At 36.9% G+C, this 18,901-nt stretch overlaps 1 protein-coding gene across 2 annotated transcripts in view; it reads left to right on the top strand.

Annotated features, from left to right (window-relative positions):
• LOC149552647 (uncharacterized) overlaps nt 1-13,904 on the top strand; it is a 228,990-nt gene extending 215,086 nt beyond the window's left edge. For both annotated transcript variants that reach the window (XM_089788220.1, XM_089788221.1), the window contains exon 15: nt 13,255-13,904. In XM_089788220.1, coding sequence (XP_089644346.1) covers nt 13,255-13,599 — 345 coding nt within the window. In that variant the 3' untranslated portion in view covers nt 13,600-13,904. The remainder of the gene's footprint in view (nt 1-13,254) is intronic.
• The last annotated feature ends 4,997 nt before the right edge of the window (nt 13,905-18,901 follow it).

Genomic DNA, 18,901 nt, shown 5'->3' with positions numbered 1-18,901 from the left:
TGAAAGGCCCATAATACCTAGGCTTAAGCTTCTCTAATCCACTCTTCTTAAGAGTGGATTGTCGATATGGCTGAAGCATGAGGTAAACCATGTCACCAACCTCAAAGCTCCTCTCTGTCCTCTTCTGATCTGCATACTGCTTATACTGATTTTGTGCCCTCGCTATGTTATCCCAGAGAGCATCGATAATGTCCTTACTCTCCTAAATCAAATCCCCAGCATGTGGGACCCTAACATCACTCAACAGCAAATCAACAAAGCTCGGTGCATCATACCCATATAGAGCTCGGAAAGGTGTCATCTGAATAGACATGTGAAAGGTGGTATTATAACAATATTCACACAAATAAATCCATCTCACCCATGCCTTCTGCTGATCAGCCACGTAATTCCTCAAGTAGCCTTCCACCCACTTGTTCACTATTTCCATTTGTCCATCAGTCTGCGGTTGATAACTAGTGCTGGGTGTAAGCTCAGTGCCACATAATCGGAACACCTCCTGCCAAAAATGAATCAAGAATCTACCATCTCTGTCGCCCACAATACTTCGGGGTATCCCATGTAACCTGAACATCTCTCTAAAGAATACCTCAGCTACCTGTACTGCTGTGTAATTAGTAGCGATGGGAAAAAAGTGTGTATACTTCGTCAGTCTATCCACCACCACATAAATGCAATCACGACCTTGGGCCTTGGGCAAGCCTATAATGAAATCCATGGATATGCATTCCCACTTCTGATCAGGAATGGGAAGTGGTTGTAGTAGTCCTACTAGGAAGGTGTGTTCTTGTTTATTCTACTGACAAACAGGGCACTCACGAACATACTGCAATACATCTGTCTTGAGCCCTTTCCATGTGAACCGTTCTCGCACCTGTCTATATGTTTTGAAGTACCTGGGATGACCAGCTATAGGTGAATCATGAAGAGCCCTCATAATAGACCGCTTCACCTTCGATCCTAGGACTAAAAATATCCTGTTCTTGTAGATAATCAATTCATCCACTAGTGTATACTTGGTATCTACAATTGTCCCATCAACTATCCCAGATGCCCAAGAGTCTCTGGCATACTCTGCAACAATCAAATGCTTCCAATCCTCAGAGATCTCAATCATCGCACTGAGATGTGGCCTGCGTGACAAGGCATCTGCTACCACATTCTGAGTCCCCCTCACATATGATATATCAAAATCGTAAGCCTGCAGCTTACTCACCCATTTTTGTTGTCTATCATTAAGATCTCTTTGACCAAGGAAATGTCTCAAACTGTTGTGGTCAGTTTTTATACAAAACTTACCACCTATTAGATACTGCCTGAACTTAGCCAATGCGTGCATAATGGCTAACATTTCCTTATCGTAAATGTTGAAACATCTTTCTGGCCCACGGAGTTTCCTGCTCTCATATGCAATAGGGTGCTTGTCCTGCATCAAAACAGCACCAATACCATCTCCTGATGCATCATACTGAAGCTCAAATGGCTTCAAGAAATCAGGCAATGCTAATACCGGACATGAAGTCATGATCTCCTTAAATCTGTCAAAACAAGCCTGTGCCTCCGGTGTCCAAACAAAGGCTCCCTTCTTCAGCAAATCTGTCATAGGAGCCACATGTCGTGAATATCCACTAACAAATCTGCGATAGAAGCCACATAAACCTAGGAACCCTCTCAGCTAGGTCAGGTTCTCAAGAATAGGCCACTCCACTATAGCACGGATCTTATCAAGATCCATCCATACTCCTTCTCCACTAATAATATGTCCCAAGTATAATAACTCGGTCATACCTAGATCACATTTGGACTCCTTGGCATGCAAGGACTCTGCCTACAAAATATTCAATACTGTCTCCAAGTGCTCTATATGCTCATGCCATGTCCGACTATATACCAAGATATCATCAAAGAAAACCAACACAAACTTCCTCAACTGATGATGGAAGACCTTATTCATGGTGGACTGAAAAGTAGCTAGTGCATTGATCAACCCGAACGGCATGACCATAAACTCTAAGTGCCCACAATGACATCTGAATGCAGTCTTCTCTATGTCCTGCTCTCTGACTCTAATCTGGTGGTAACCGGATCTCAAATCAATCTTACTAAAGTAGCATGCCCCATGTAGCTCATCTATCAACTCATCAATCCGTGAAATGGGATATCTATTCTTAATGGTCTTCTTATTCAGCACCCTGTAATCAATGCACATCCGCAGTGAACCATCCTTCTTCTTAACCAGGACTACTGAAGAAGCAAAAGGAGACTTGCTATGTCTAGTGTGCCCCATTGCAAGAAGCTCCTTGATGGTTTTCTCTATTTCATCCTTGAGCCTCTTAGGATGCCTGTATGGAGTAATCATCACTGGTTTAGCACCCTCCTCTAACTCAATGATGTGCTCAATCCCTCTATCAGGTGGTGTACCAGGTGGAATATCGCTAAATACCTTGTCATACTTCTCTCTCAATATCTGAATGTCTGGGTGATATTCTGTCTTTTGCTGTCCCTCCTGTGTGGGCATGAGAGTACACAAGGCTGCCCATCCAATATCATTATGTCTCGCCAATCTCTCCAAGCGCTTGAAAGAAATGGTTCGGATGTCACTATTCCTGATAGCTCTCAACACATGCTGTTTCCCATCTACCTCAAACTTGATCTCCATGTCCTTAAGTTTGAAAGTGACCTCACCCAATAATTGCAACCATTTCATAACCAAAACGATATCCAAGTCACCCATATTGACCACATGGTAATCTGCTTTGAACTCATAATTATTCAGGCATAAAGGCATGTCTCTAACCATCCTGTTACACTTAAGAGTGTAACCATCAGCAACCTGTACTCGGAGACCCTCAAACTCCTCTGCCTTAATACCACAGCGCTCAACCAATTGTGCATCAATGAAGTTGTGCGTAGCACCTGTATCAACCAATGTGATCACCTTTTGTCCTGCTAGAACACCACGTAACCTAAAGGATCCCTCCTGCTGAATACTAGACAAACGTCCCTGCTGTAAATGTAACTCAGGTTCCTCCTTATGCTTTGAAACCTTTATCTCTCCCTCAGGCTCTGTATCATTGTGATCATCCTCATGTGCTGTACTGTCAGAATTTGATCCCTCGTAATATGCCCACATAACTCTGTTGGCCTTTCCCTTAGGCCTCAAAGGACAATCATGGTCCCTATCATATGGGCCTTTGCAATAGAAGCATAGCTTCCTCCTGCGCAGGTCGTTCAGTGCCTCTGCATCCAAGGGTATAGTGGATTTACCCTTGGTATCAACGTTCTTCCCTTTATTCTTATCAAACTTCTTATTATCTTTGAAAGAAGAAGTACTTCTGTAAGTGAACCTGCTAGAAGGTGTTGTAAGCTCCATACTCCGTGCTTTTTTCATAGCCTCTTGTAGTGTTGGTGGATCAAATGCCTTAATCCAACCCTTCAGGGGTTCAGACAATCCCTCTGTGAACAAGGTAACCAACCACCTCTCAGACACATCCTGTACCATAACTGACAACCTCTGAAACTCACTAATATAAACCTCCAAGCTGCCTGTCTGTCTCAACTGTGCGAGGTCACGAAAATAGATCTCCAGATCCTTCCTATCAAAACGCTTAACCAATCTATCCACAAAATCCTGGTAAGATGTCACCTGATTGTGCTGCAAAGTAACCATACCGTGTGACCACCAGTCATGAGCTGCGCCCTCCAAATGCAAGGTGGCGTATCTGATGGCATCTATCTCTGACATAGGCCTCAATGCTAGGAAAGTATCCAACTTATCAATCCATGCCTGTGCTGTCATCTGACCACTGCCATCAAAAGATGGTAAAGTGAGTTTGCTAGCAGCTCGCTGCAACTCACTATCATGACCTCCTCTAGGCCTCCTGTTCTGACGACTACTCCTCATGTGCTCTCTCCTCTGGTTTAGATAGCGATCAAAATTCAGTAACTCATGCACATGTGGTGGTAATGCCTCCCATTTTGCAGTAGCAGCTCTCAGATCATCCTGAAAATCATCCGGCAAATCACCTTCTCCTGTCTCCTGAGCCTCCTCCTTAAGAAAAGTGGGATGAGTAGGCCTATCTGCTGTCCATGATCTGTGCCTAGGAGCACCCTGTGAGCCTGCCACACTCCTATTATCATGATCTGGTGTGCCTCTACCATGTTCCTGAACCCTGGGCTGAACAACTCTCTCCATCATGGTAGTCAATGCTCGTAATGACTGGGCTATTTCTTGCTGTCCGGTAGTCATGGTTCTGAAAAACTCTCTAGCCTCATCATCATCATTCCTAGGAACTCTAGGTGGACTCTGTGACTGTCTCTCACCCATATCTCTGAATTCTTGTTCACCCTTAAGTGTTGCTCTTCTGTGTATATAATACCTGGAATAAGGTTGCATAAAAATGTCTTACCCAACAGGATGGAAAGAACACCGCTCTGATACCATTGTAAAGACCCTTACTATAAAGGCCACTAAAACCCCCAATGCTGAACTGTGACAATTCGTCAAACACTTGGCATGCAACTGATTGTTTGTTTGAAATGTAGTGTTTCAGGGTTATAGTTGTTGAGCAACAAATCCACAAGGTATAATTGATATAACAATACCAATATGCAATGAAATACAATTAACAATAACAGTACCAATAACAATATTTAGAATATCTGATTACAATATGCTATTAAGGACTGATTCAAATGACTGAATTCTGAGAGTATAATGGAGTGTTATGACTATGACAATTTCAGATTTCAATACAATGCACTATGGTAATGGAAAGTTCTCATAATACTCTTTAACTAGAACAATCCAATTGAAAATGATGAATAACAATGACTGATTCAAGGCATATACTAGACTGTATGACAAGGACTAAACATATGCAATTTTATACTATTTTTGACATCCAAATCAAACACCAAGAACTTGGAAATCCCTGCCTCTGTCTGTTGGCAAATGCATGATGTATTGATGTCAGTTCTGCACCCCAAACTGCACCTCTGTTCCCTCCGTACAGCTCCCTGGTATAGGCTGTACAGTACGATACCTGTACTGAAATTTATGCAAAGCAATGACTGCCGAAAATACCCCAACCAGGGATGCCTAGGGTTGTTAGATGATCTCCTAAAGGCATAAAATTAATCTCTGAATAGTTTGTGAGATATGAGCAAAATTTCTAACCCAAGCCCTAGTACTGTACTGTCATGTATGACCCTGCTATAAAATAGTTTGCTTAGTATTGGGTGTCGAAAATGGTATGTTCTGAAACGCCTAGGGTTAATATATAACCCCACCAATGCATAAATTCAAACACCAACGGAATGTGAAGTTATGAGTGAAAATGTGAGTCCAGGCCCTGGCATGGACTTCTCAAAAAAAGCACTGACTGATCTCCAAATTTTGCCAAACTGATTCTCCAATGAGATGATGAATTCCAAACCCTTTTGCAATCAGTTTCAAACCCTCAAAATGAATTCTTAGATTTATCCACCATGAAATGGCTAAATACCATCTCCAATGAGCAACCCTTCAGAAGATATTTCACTTCCTCAGTTATGCAAATCCAAGAGAGTTTTCGTTCCCAAAGATCTAATGAAAATTTGTAGACTAAATGACTACAAATTGCTCCAATATGAATAGAAGTAGAATCCTCAAATCCGCCCATGCAAATGGATGCCCCAGCCCTCAATTTATTAACTTTTCTAAGAAGTCACTAAGAATCTTCTAGAAACATCCTTTATAGAATCTTATAATGCACTTTATTATAAAATAACTTTATAAAATAAAAGTGCAATGTCAACTAAAAATTATATCATGTAGGCCCAACTCGATCGGATGTAGGCTCATCTACAACTCTCCAAGAGCAATATATGACCAACTGATCAACAAGATGACTCTCTCTCCAAAATCATTTGCCTACGAGAGTCGATGATAGGCAAATCTACTATAGAAATCATGTTGCTAGAAAGGGGACATAACAAAATTCACTTAGGACATGATCCCGACCCCATCCCTTATAGTGTCAGAGCCTTGCACTCAACAAGACTTGATCCTTGGTGGGCTTATTTGGAGCCATTCAACTTCACTAGTAGACCAAGGGCCCATTGACAAACAAGACCCCTTTTAGGATGACAAGGAAGAATAAACATAAAAATAGCTCAATTATTTTTATGTATTCTTTAAGTATTGCTTTTGGAATTGATTGTGTAAGGATTTTTTCAACAACATTTCAGATCACAATCTGTGACCCCATTATCAAGATGAAAGAAAGAAAACAAAAGGAGAAAATGAGATATGTTGCAGACTAAAACTCTCTAGGGGGGGTTGAAGAGAGGAGAGAAAGGTCAAAAGGGACCACAATGACTCAAAGTAAGCCAAAAAAGGAAACAAAGAGAAAAATAGTAGAAACTCAAAACATACAATCAGAAAAATAAAATAAAATAGAACACAAATAAAAATCAAAATGATAGAACCACAATATAGCTAAGCAAATGATTAAAAAAACAAATAACCTAAGTGAAAGAACAAGAAAGAAAGTAAGATAATAACACTTGAAGAAATATTAAGGCAATAAGGACAAATGAGTAAAAGATAAACTAAATAAATAAGGTAGGCTAGAAAAGAAGAAACGAGAAATAAAGTAAGATAATAATACTAGAAGAATTATGAAGGTAATAAACACAAATGTTTAAAAGGAAAAAATAAATAAATAAATTACTAATGTTTGTGTATGTAGACACACTTACCTAGATGCCTAAAATGTATGATGAACAATAAAAATAAATTACTAAGCAATACTAAACACCTACAAAAGTAAAAATATAAGCAAATAGAAAATTTAATGTAGAAATAAAGATGTGAAAATTGGACACAATATGAAGAACAATGAAATAATAACATTAAGAAAAGAGTACAAGAAACGATATAAAATCATATTTAACAAGGCAACCTAAAATTAATGGCAAGAAAGAATCAAACTATATATATATATTATTGGCAACAACTTAAATTTTATTATTAGAAACTAACTAGGAAAAGAACTTGGCCCGGACCAAGGGTAGTAACAAACTAGGGTACTAGTATCTTGAAGTAAGGGAGTGCAAAAAACAATACATAAGCATCACGTAGTATCCAACAAAAACAATCAGTTATTTTAAACTACCCTTGGAATGAGATTGTAGAATTGTATTAAAATATTGATTCTTGTTTTTCCTCTCTTTTCTTCATTTTACTATCTATTATTTACCCTCAATCTTGGCTGTCGAATTTTGCCACTCTTAATAGCTACCATTTGTCAATAACCTTGTTGCAATTTGCCCATTTGTTGGGATATCGTGAACTGATTTTCATGGTTAGAATCCAATAACTCCTATTTCTCTTTCTCTGGGAGGGAACCCCATCATAAGTCTGAGCCAATCTAGATCTAGTCTTTTCCTTTTCCTCAACAAAAAGGCAAGATTAAGGACATAAAGAGGACATAAAAGGACATAAAGAGGGCAAGACTCTTATAAACAATGAAAATAAAAAGATATTTTGCCCTGCTCTTGAACAGCAGATCCAAATGCATCATGACATCGCGAATATCAAAGAAAACAGTGATAAGAAAAGTCACATCAGCAACAACTCGCTAATCCCATTAATTCAGGAAGCACTAAAGGGTTGTAAGAGAACAAAGATAAAGAAGAGCATCTCAAACACCTTTCCGGCTAACCCATGATATGACGAAGAATGCAAGACTGCAAAAAGAAAATTCAAAGGGAGAAAGGAAAACAAAACAAGTATAAGAGAATACAAATAGCTGATCAAATCCAAAAAAGAAGAATATGTGATTAATCGGAGGAAAGAGCTAATCATGCTAGGAAAGCACAATCTTAAAGATTTTTGGAGGAAGTTACAAGCAGCTAGGAAACGAGTTGAAAATAAAATCACGGATTCTCAATGGTTAGAGTACGCAAAGTCTCTTTATGAGAGACTGGAGGACAAAGCTTCACTTCCCACAACCAACAATTCAGATGAACTATTTTCTAATAAAGACGTTACTCTAGGGATGAGGAGATTAGCAAGTGGAAAAGCTCAGGATACTGATGGGTTGTAGGATGAATTTCTAAAGTGGGGGACAAATTTGTTGACTCCACACATCAAGAACATTTTTAGTATGGTCACGCAAGGCTGCTTTCCCACGGAATGGACCACCAGTGTAGTCATTCCTCTCCATAAGAGCGGGGATGTCAACAACCCTTCCAACTACCACACCATCATGGTGAATCCCCTATTAAGCAAACTCTACGGGAGTATGGTAGAGTGGAGAATTAGCGGATGGGCAGAAAAAAGAAGGGAAAAGAGCTATGGGACAGATGGGTTTCAGACCAAAACATTCCACCATTGATCACTACATTAACCTAAGGTTCCTCATCGAAAAAGTGTGGGATAAATAGGGGGAAGAGGCTTTTTGCTGCTTTGCTGATTTTAATAAAGCTTTCGACACCGTCCCTAGGGATCAGTTATGGAATAGGACAGAAGAATTGGAGGTCCCAATAGAGTATAGAGCTGTTGTTTATAAACTTTACGAACAGGTTAAAGTGAAAATCAAAACCAAAGTGGGCATGTCGAAATGCTTTGCAGTGACATAGGGGTCAAACAAGGGTGCCCGTTATCTCCTAACTTGTTTGGCCTCTATAGTGACAAGTTAGAGGAATGGCTAAACAAAGCCAATGGAGAGGGAATTCAGCTGGCTGAATATGTGATCAGATTGCTTTTGTATGCTAATGACCTCATTCTCATTGTTAAAACAGCATAGGGGCTGAGAGAACATTTGAAGAACTTAGAAACCTTTTGCATGAAAGTAGGGATGGAGGTCAACACTTCTAAGACCAAGGTCATGGTCTTTTCCTTGAGGAAGAGAAAACAACAATGCACTTTCATATTTAATGACAAAGCACTAGAAAATGTAGAAGAATACATGTATCTAGGGATAGATTTCCATTACCGGCTCAGTTGGGAAACATGCAGATCAAAAAGGATAAAGAGGGAATGGAAGGTTTCTTATCTTCTTCAAAATAGGTGTAGGACAACAGAGTTATGGGATTGGAAGACTAAAAAAACCCTCTTTGGGTTGCTGGTGATACCAGTTATTTTATACGGCAGCGAGGTATGGAGTAGTGTATCAAACCATAAATGGCGACAAATTGAAAGAATTCAGAAGTACTTCATCACAACTAATCTCAAAATCAAATCCACAACTCCATACGAGATTATTTTAGCAGAGGCGGGCATGTTCCTAGTGGAGACCTCAGCAATTGTTAGATTGTTGAGCTATCTAAAAAAAATGAGCATGGATGCACAACGTTGGCCTAGTAGGGTGGTTGACGGAGAACTGACTCGTCGGAAGAAGACATGGAAGAAACAAAATGATAAATGGTTCAACAAGTGGAACATTGACTGCCAAGAGTGCCTAGAAAACAATTCTGAAATTAAAAAATGGGTGGCAGGAAAAATCAGATCTGTCATGTGGGCAAACCAGTTAGGTAGAAAAAAAGCCTATTACGTCAAAGAATTTAATCCCACATGTGAACATGACGACAAAGAACATTTAGGAGACGGGATCAAAGGCAAAAATCCTAATCGCTCAATTGAGATTTGGTTCCCACTGTTTGAGATGTGAAATTGGTAGATGGAAGGTCCCTAAGGAAGAGTGGGAGGACAAAATTTGTAGATTTTACAACAAGGGTGTGGTGGAAACGTAGTGGCACTATTTGAAGGATTGTACAGCATGCGAAGACATTCACAGCCAACACAAAGAAACTTTAGAAGTGAACAACATAAAAGACCTTTTCGACAGACCAAGAGTCCTCAAGGGGGCCATTTTACTTATGCAAATTCACAAAAAAAGAGACAGGCTTGAGAAATCACATCAAACTAACTAGGAGTTTTTATGTGGGTCCCTTAGGCTTATGGTCTCATGGACATCATTAAAAATCTTTCATTCATTCATTCATTCAAGTGTAACAACACCACTACTCATCGGCAAGGCAAGATCACCTGGATTCACGTCACTGTCTCTAGTGCACTTAGCTAATTGTTCAAGTGGGGCTTGGGAGGCTACAGGTGAAGTTACCTTGTGGCTTTCAGAAACTGTTTGAGAAACCTTTTTTCTTTTCTTCCATCTTATGAAAAGTGTAATCCCATTTAAAGGTATCTTTCCACTAGGAGGCCTTCTTATTCACTCTATCCTTGGTGCACCTAGTAGCCATATGTCTAGTCTGAAAGCATCGCCCAATCTAAAAGGATCCCCTTCATAGTCTAGAAGTTGGACCCAACAACCTGTAGAAGATCTAATCCAAATTTCTAATGGAAGCACAACATAGACATCCATCTCCACTAATATTCGAGCAAATGTTGAATGAAGAAGATTAGAAGAGACTTCATTTACTAAAAGAAAATTTCTAGAGTTACCAACAGTCTCTAGAAAGGAATCAAACCGTAGATGGAAACAGAGGTTCAGAAGTGTTGCCCATAATGGAATTTTGTCAAAAACTTCTGAAGTAGGGCAAAAACCTAGATGTTTTGGCTTAAGCATTAAGATGTACTTCTCATGCCAGTCCCACACTCGATCTCATAGCACCAAAATCTTGTCTTGAATATCATCAAAGATGACAACAAAAAACCCCTTCACCATAGGGTAAATCTTTACTTTTCCTCTGGTAATGGATTGCCAATGAACAAAAATCCAAGTGTGCAAATCATGTAGACTTGGCCAAAGATGCTGAAATCGGTCAATCAACACTAATTCAGAGAAAATTGTGGCATTATGAGTCACCTCTGCCTCTGCATCACCCTCAAGTTCCATAGAAACTTACTTTGAGGTGGGTCGAAAACATTCATATCCCTAGGGTTTCATCACTCCACCTCACTGATCGGCTTGCCGCTCCTCACACCACTTTGAATCCTCACTACATTGTGATGACTGGTGGCTTTGTCGCCACTGTCGCCATTACCCCCCCACATGAACCTTTGACATAGCTTCCTAAAGACTTATGGTCACTCCAATGCGACCCTTTATTGTGCACAGGGTTTTCCCCCTTTAGGAACCGAAAGTCCTTCCTTTGCATATGTGTTAGTAGTCGATCATCTTCGTCCCCATGGAGCGATCTTAAACCCACTAACAAAGGACGAAATTGCACCATGTAGCCCACATTTGCAGATGAAGCCCTAATTCTAGGAGCCTTCATGCAGCTCTGCAGCGGCATCCTTCATAAAAAATAAACTAAATAAATATATTACTACAGTATTATATATTTTCCCATTTCTAACTTGGCTATCATTGGCCGAGTCTAAGTCAGAGTCCATTTGACTTGTCAAGAATGAGTTGACTAATTGATTCACTGCGAGTCTAGGAACTTTGTTCTGCGTAAATGTTTATTAGGGTAGCTGCAACTACAAACTTTTATAAAATTTTAACCCCAAAGTTACGCTTCCAGGTTGTGAGTCAAAATCAATTACTAAAAGATGAGAGACCTCCGAATCAAAATAAAAGAAAATAGAATTTTATTGGGCAGTGTTGATTGCTTGTCAGCCTATGCAATCAGCCAAGCAAATTAAGCCTGTTGCCTGAGATTTGCTTTAACTGTTAGCTTGAAGCTCTCAATCAGATTGCATACAATATGTTTGATGAAATGTCTGTACTATAACTTGTAATTTGTGAGGAATTTTGGGTTTAGTTGTAGGAAGGGTTCTTACATTGTGCTTTGGGTGGACGTCCAAAACACAGCGGCTTCGGGGTTTGCGTTCTGAAAATTAGAGGAAAATCTCTTGCAGAGGAAAAATCAACATCATATTCTGAATTAACATTGTATCCAGAGGAAAAATCAACATCTTATGTTAAAATCAGCATCATATGTCAAATCAACATGTCTTCCCTCCAAAAAACAAATGATTTTCGTGTATAAATGGACGGACCTAATTTTACAATAATTGTCTCTTTAGTATTTTAGAATTTCACCATTTGGAACAGGCTAATCTCCATACAAAATGTACTGAAGACAAAACAAAATCAAACTTTTTTTTCAGATTCACGAAAATGTAGTGATTTTTTTCCATATTTTTTGTTATTTTTCACTACAAACTATGCAGATAATGAAGATCAAATGCTAAAATTTTCAGAAAAATCCATGATGTTTTCAATTTTTTGAAAATTGGTCAACTGTACAGTTAGTAAGGAAGTTAGCCATGTCCTTTGAAAACCACCTAGAAATACTCAAGTCATAGCTTAAATTGACACCTTTTACAAAAAGTTAATAATTAAACTCAAGCTTTTTGCTCCTTTATTTATTTAATTATTTACATCCCCTAATTATTTATTTGCTCGAGCCTCCGGGAACAGAAATCAAGTCTAGCAATATGATCAATATGTGAACACTAGAAAAGAGGGACATTACAGACACCCTATTTTTTACGGCTGGACAACCTGCTCCATCTGGTACATACAAATGAAAAAAAATATCATGCTAAAATTCTGTGCGAACCTTAAAAATAGAATTATCTGCAAATACATCACATTGCATTTACCTTCTGAAATTTCGGCTGCTTCTAGTTTGTTTAATATTTTTGAATAGACACCTCCAAATTTTGGGATATTTTTAAGCTGTCTTTGAAACGTCGTCCCCACATCCATGAAGCTCAGTAAACAGCGGTATTTTTAACCAGCATAAACACAATATCAATTTGTATTTGTTAGAACAGAGAGCAAACAAATATTAGCCACGCAAAGATTTACTCTCGATCTATTCTAAGAGAATTTCTTTATTTGTATTCGAGTTGTTTAAATTAAATTTATGTGGGAGTTCTTTCTGGCGCTGTATGTTAATTTTAGCAAATTGGTTACTAAGTTTGCATCCGCTAGAATGTCCTGTTTATTTAGTTCTGAAAATGTGCCGGTTTATTTCATGGGGTTGTCTTTTTGTGGACAAATAATTGTAAATGGCTTAGATCCGAAGCCAATTTCTAATGAGTGTGTGCCATCTTTTTTACCTTTAGTGCTGTCTTATTCCATTATATAAATTTCAGTATTATCTGAAAGGCTATTTGCAATTATGTTTAGTTTCCCTGTATTTATAATTCTGTTCGTCCTGGAAGCATCTAACAGTTGATCTCAGTAAAATGTCTGTGTGTTTGATATGAACTTGTGCTGTTGTGTTAGAAGTGACAGAAACAAGTATAACATTATAAGGTTGAGCTGACATTTATTTTATTAATTTCAGATGATCATGGAAGCTATCGCTGCCTCCCTTCAGGAACTTGATACTAAAGACGTGTCTCTGGAAGAAACCGCCAAAGACGAAGAGAAAAAGCCTTCTCAGAGAGCATCAGAAACTCCTGTGAAAATCTCTACAGGCTCTGACGGGGAAGATTGTCCCACCACCTCAACTGAAGCAGCCATAGTTTCATGTGCAGACAGTTCCCAGATACAATCTGATCAACCTGAAACGACCAAATTGGAAACAAAAGAAAAGCGCGCTAATTTGTCTGATTCAAAGAACCCATCAACAAGCGTATTGGATGGTTTAAATCATCGTTGGGCTAGTTTCTTCTTCAAAAACCAATAATAGCCACTGCAATTGATGTTTCGATCAATGCGATCTCTCAAAAAGACGTACCAATATGAGTGTATGTTTGTATATTGAGCATTGATATAACGCTATCACGTATTAATAACCATCTGATCCATTTTACCTGTCATTGACTCCATTGTTATTTTAGAGGTTGTGAATCGTGATCAATTGCAGATGTATTTGTTTTCAGTTGGAAAAACTGGCTCTGAAGTTTGCGGGATATATACCACATTCTACAATACAAATGTAACATTGTCATTTTCAGAATGAAACGATATAGTATAGCACTGTTTGGTCTATTTTGATTTATTATCAGTTCTTAATTCTTAATAGCACAGTGAGAATCTTTTTTTGCCAACAATTTGCAAGAACAGTCGCTTAAGAAACATGTTTTAAGACAAGCAAGATTCAAAATTCTAAGTATGGAGCTTAAACCAACCTGAAATAACTGTCATTTAATTTTCAGATTATCCTACGCCTTATTCAGAACATATGTATGAGATTTTAGAGATTATTTCCAGAAGTTCTCTCTTTGAGAACATATAGTCATGTCACTAAATTTGTTTTTGTTAAATAGATTGAGGAATATTTGTGAGCGAAATAGTTTTTGTGATATATCAACAGCTAAAAACACAAATTAATGCCATAGTATGCAATAACAGAATCACTGACATGTAAATGATTGATTATGGTGCAGAGTCGTGTAACATTTCCCCATTATGCGTGTCACACTCAACTGCCATATAAATTGTTGGGGCATCCTTGTGATCAGGGCGATCAATGCTCTATATGAAAATTTAGTTAGTTTGTTGACATTATTGGGTTGGTGGTACCAAATATAATTAATACACAGATAGGTTTTTGTCATTGTTTAGTAATTACAATGTCATAAATTTGGGGTTAATAAATTAAACTAGTGTCAATAGAATTTATTTTTATTTTTTACATTTTATTATTATATAGATAGGTAAATTAATAAAATAGAATTAAGATATAAAAGTTGTAGATATATAATATTAAATAGAATTAAGATGTAAAGGTTCAATACATTCAACAGTTACATAAAATTATTGTTTGTCAAGATTTAATATTTTTAAATTTTTTTATAATAGACTTTTCAATAAATAATAAATATTTTAATTTTTATTAGAATGAATAATATATTAATTTTATTGCTATTTATTACAATCTCTATATCTCTATATAACGAAAATCTTGCGGCTGAAAATGCAATATGGAGAACTCCTGAAAAGAGGGCTTGTAAACACTAAAAGTATTGAGGCAATCATATAATTAAACAACAAAACTTCAGAAAGATTTTTGTTATTCAAAAATTGTTAGAAATAATAACATCGAAATGAACTAAAATAAAAGAATTAACAATTAATCCAAGAAAGTTTGTGAAAATAGTTACCATAAACTCAGATCCAAAGAGAGAGTGAAAGAATGAACAACCACCAATGAATCAAGGGGAGACAAAGATTTGAAAGGGGAAAGCAAAAAAAACCCCTTGTGAAAAATATGAATGAGGCAAATGCCTAAAGAATGAAAGAAGGAGAGAGAATAGAGAAAATGGAGCCACTGGCTAATTACAAAAACTACATAGTCATTGTGTGTTAAGAATGAGAGAGAAGCATCTCTTATAAAGAGATGAGAGGAGGAGTCATTTGTAACTCCCATGTGAATGATTGCCACATTCATAAGTGTGTGCATAATAAGTGTCATAATCCTCTTAAGGAGGAATAAACTATTTTCCTTAATAAAGGAATTACAAAAAAGCCCTGTCCTCATATGTGGACTAGAGGACAAACAACTTAAGGGATACTTTGGTTTATCCCATTTAATAAATACAACCAAGGAAAGATTATAAATTCTAACACTCCCTTTTAATCTTTACTTGGGGAAATTAGATCAAAGGGTATTAAACCCAAATTTTTACAATGAAAATAGCAGCAAATTGATCTTTGACAATGTCTTCTTTTATGCAAAAAGTCTCTTGTGAGTGTAGGTAGATCTTTGTACAGCGGAGAGAGAAGTGGATAGGTCATTAAAGTACACCAAATCTTGTATGTGCTGGATGGATTACCTGAAAAACATAGACACAAGAAACAAGACAACTATCCACAGGAAGTAGTTCATCTTATATGCAAATTAGAAATCCTTTGAATAAGGATAATAAAACTCACATAGAGAAACAATGAAGAAAATAAAACATGTTACCACAAAGCAATGGAGATAACCTGATATCAAAATGAAGTATATGTTCAAAATATTATCAAAAAGTTTGATCAGAATTCTCATGAACGGGATATTATACTAATGTACTAATGACCACAGACAAGGCCAACTAATGATACGTGCATCAACATTGCATCAATCACGTGGATATAGACAGTCCACTTAATGAATCATCCCACTGCAAGTTAATGGGTGATCAATCCATAACATGCATGACTCATGATCTAAGCAATAAAGTATGCAGATCATTATCACATTAATATATGAAAATAAAGTAAAAAGAGAGACATGTTGATCAAATTAGTATTATCATGATTTGTTAGGATACTCAAACGAATGGATTATGAGGGTGTAACAACATATTGCCTTCAAATTGGAAATCCATCATGGACAAGCAACTTCATTGCCATGAGGAAAAAAAATCATCATGGATCAAAATAACTTTCTCAAATAGAGTCTACAATATTGGAGTGCTCCAAGATATGGTAGCCTCGTCACCTATTAAAAAAATGAGCAAGGTGTAGGAAGTCATATCATGAATAAATCACAACTAGGAGCATACACCAAGGAGACAAGGAGATTGGAATGGGAAATCCCCATAAAAATATCATCCTCACATTGAGGAACAAAATGGAACAACATGGAGAGGAACTCCATAAATATCAACCTTTCAAAGTAGAGCATATAGAATCAAATGGAAGGAAACTCCATATAAAAAGACTGCACACCAATATAGGATGGAGGTATACTCCATGGGCCAGATAAGGAAACTATGTATTAGTTATACTGAGGGGACCTCCATAGTTATCCTTGAAAAATTGGCTTCCTATGCAACTCAAAACAAAATATCATATAAATCATGTATATCAATGGTATAAAACCATAAAGTGCCAACATGGGCATAGAATGATGCTATAAAAGTATAATAGTGCAACTATGTGCACATCAAAATATCACAATAAGGTTGAAGGCAAAATGTGTAAGATAACTCATAATCCAATCAGAATTAAGGTAAATGCAGAGATCCACAGATGATCAATGAAAAAATAAATAAGTTAAATATGTATATCAGGTATAAAACTCCATTGAGGGTAAACATGAGTACTTAATTCATTTTGTGAAGGTATATATCAATTTTTGAATTATTATAGTCATAAAATTATATATTTATCTGGGTATATATATATATATATGTGCACTCATATATACTTAAATAAATATATGTAAATGATAAGACACAATATTGAGAGGATCCTTCTAAAAATATATATAGATCAAGTAGAATGAATATTTTGAATAAAGACAAAATCTCTTAAATATTAATTTTTGATAAATAACAAAATCTAATCACAATAATTAGTAATGACTGCCAAAGCAAAATAGAGTACTCTTTTTTTTGTTAAAAAAAAATATAACCGAATGTTCAGAATGATGAAAGCCGAAAAAGCATCTTACATGAACAACTAAAAACACTCTTAATTTTGTGCATACATGAATAGAGATGTTAAAGCAATGATTACAAAAGTTTAGCAGTTACAAAAGAATATAACTATAATAGATAGTTGCAAGTAAGCCAAAAATGAATCCACTAACATGCATTGGGCAGTCAACAATGTAATCGAATAGAAAAGAAAAAAAACTTCTACAAGATGCAAACAAAGAGAATGAAGTAGAGAGAAGCATTTAGAGTCTTACTAAAAAAAAAACTTCAGTCGAGCTGATTCTAGGTGAAGGTAAAGCATATAAAAGTACTGCATGCAAAAGTATCTTTTTGTCATGAGAAAAAAAAGCCTTATATTCCTTATGTATTTTTTAATGCAGGTTGCAGAGAGGAAATGGATCACAAAGTGTTGAATCTCCGAGTGATGATACCCATTTTAACATGGGAATTTCCACTGGAGTCAACATACCTGAGAGGAGATTTTGATGAACTATTTCAAGCAATGCCTAGAGAGGTGGAGCATGCAATAAGGAGCATAATAGGAGATGGGGTGTTGAGGCCAAGAGCACCACGTCCTATTTATCAAACACAAATATTGTCCATATTGTACTCAAACATATATGATATGTTACCTGAGTATAGGATGATGATGAAGATGGAAGAGGTCTGTATTAATCCACCTTTTGTGAATGCAACCATACTAGATGAAGTAATCAGTGGTTAGTCATTGCATGGTTCAAAGGCATGGGTGGGAGGAATAATTCCCATCAAGAAGTTTGACGAGAATAAGGTACGAATGACTCTTTTGGATACAATGAGGATAGGACTGTGGCTAAGGAATTGCTTGTATTTTGAAAGGAAAATGATTCATATTGCAAGGCTACTGCTAGAGGACATGGTGGGAAGGGCATTTGCATTATTTGATGCAATCTTAGTTGTCGTTCGATATTGTGAAAATTGAAGGGTTCATCCTCAGATGAGGGCCTCTTTTAGGGATGACAACATAGGGATTATAGTGGAGTCAGTGGGTTCTATTAATCAAGTGTAGGGGGTTGGGCCCAGAGGAGAGGGTTAAAAAAAAGTTAGGCATGCAATAGGTTTAGGTTTCATCATGATAGCAAGAGAGAGAAAGAACATAAACATTTATGTACTCATTTTATTTGAAATAGACTTACTGAATACATTGTCTACATGAATTCATTTTAACATAGAAAAATATGTTGTGACGTTGTTAATTAGCAACAACTTTTCTTGTTAGTAGTGATTTCTCTTTATCAGGAAATGCTGCAAATGAAAGTTTTGGTTATGATAATTATTCTTCCCTTATGAGACTTTGAATAAAATTCTAAAAATTTAATCAAGAGTTATAAAAAAACTTGTCAGAGAATAACAACTTAGAATAGTTGTTGTAACAGGTGAATAATAATGCAATCCTGCAAGAAAACGTTAGAGGAATAATAATCCTGCAACATGTAGAACCGTTACTAAGGAATCTACAAATATCCCTTTAACGAAAACTATTTTTAAAAATCTTGAAGTTAGACATATCTGAATACAAGGGGAAAAAAAACGTACAATGAATTCTATACCAAGTTATAAATGAATTTTATAACTTGT

The sequence above is a fragment of the Cupressus sempervirens genome, chromosome 6 (assembly GCF_028749045.1).
Source record: "Cupressus sempervirens isolate cs-2001-9-10 chromosome 6, ASM2874904v1, whole genome shotgun sequence".
Classification (NCBI taxonomy): domain Eukaryota; kingdom Viridiplantae; phylum Streptophyta; class Pinopsida; order Cupressales; family Cupressaceae; genus Cupressus; species Cupressus sempervirens.
Note: the sequence above shows the minus strand (reverse complement) of the source record. Positions and strands in the feature narration are given on the sequence as shown.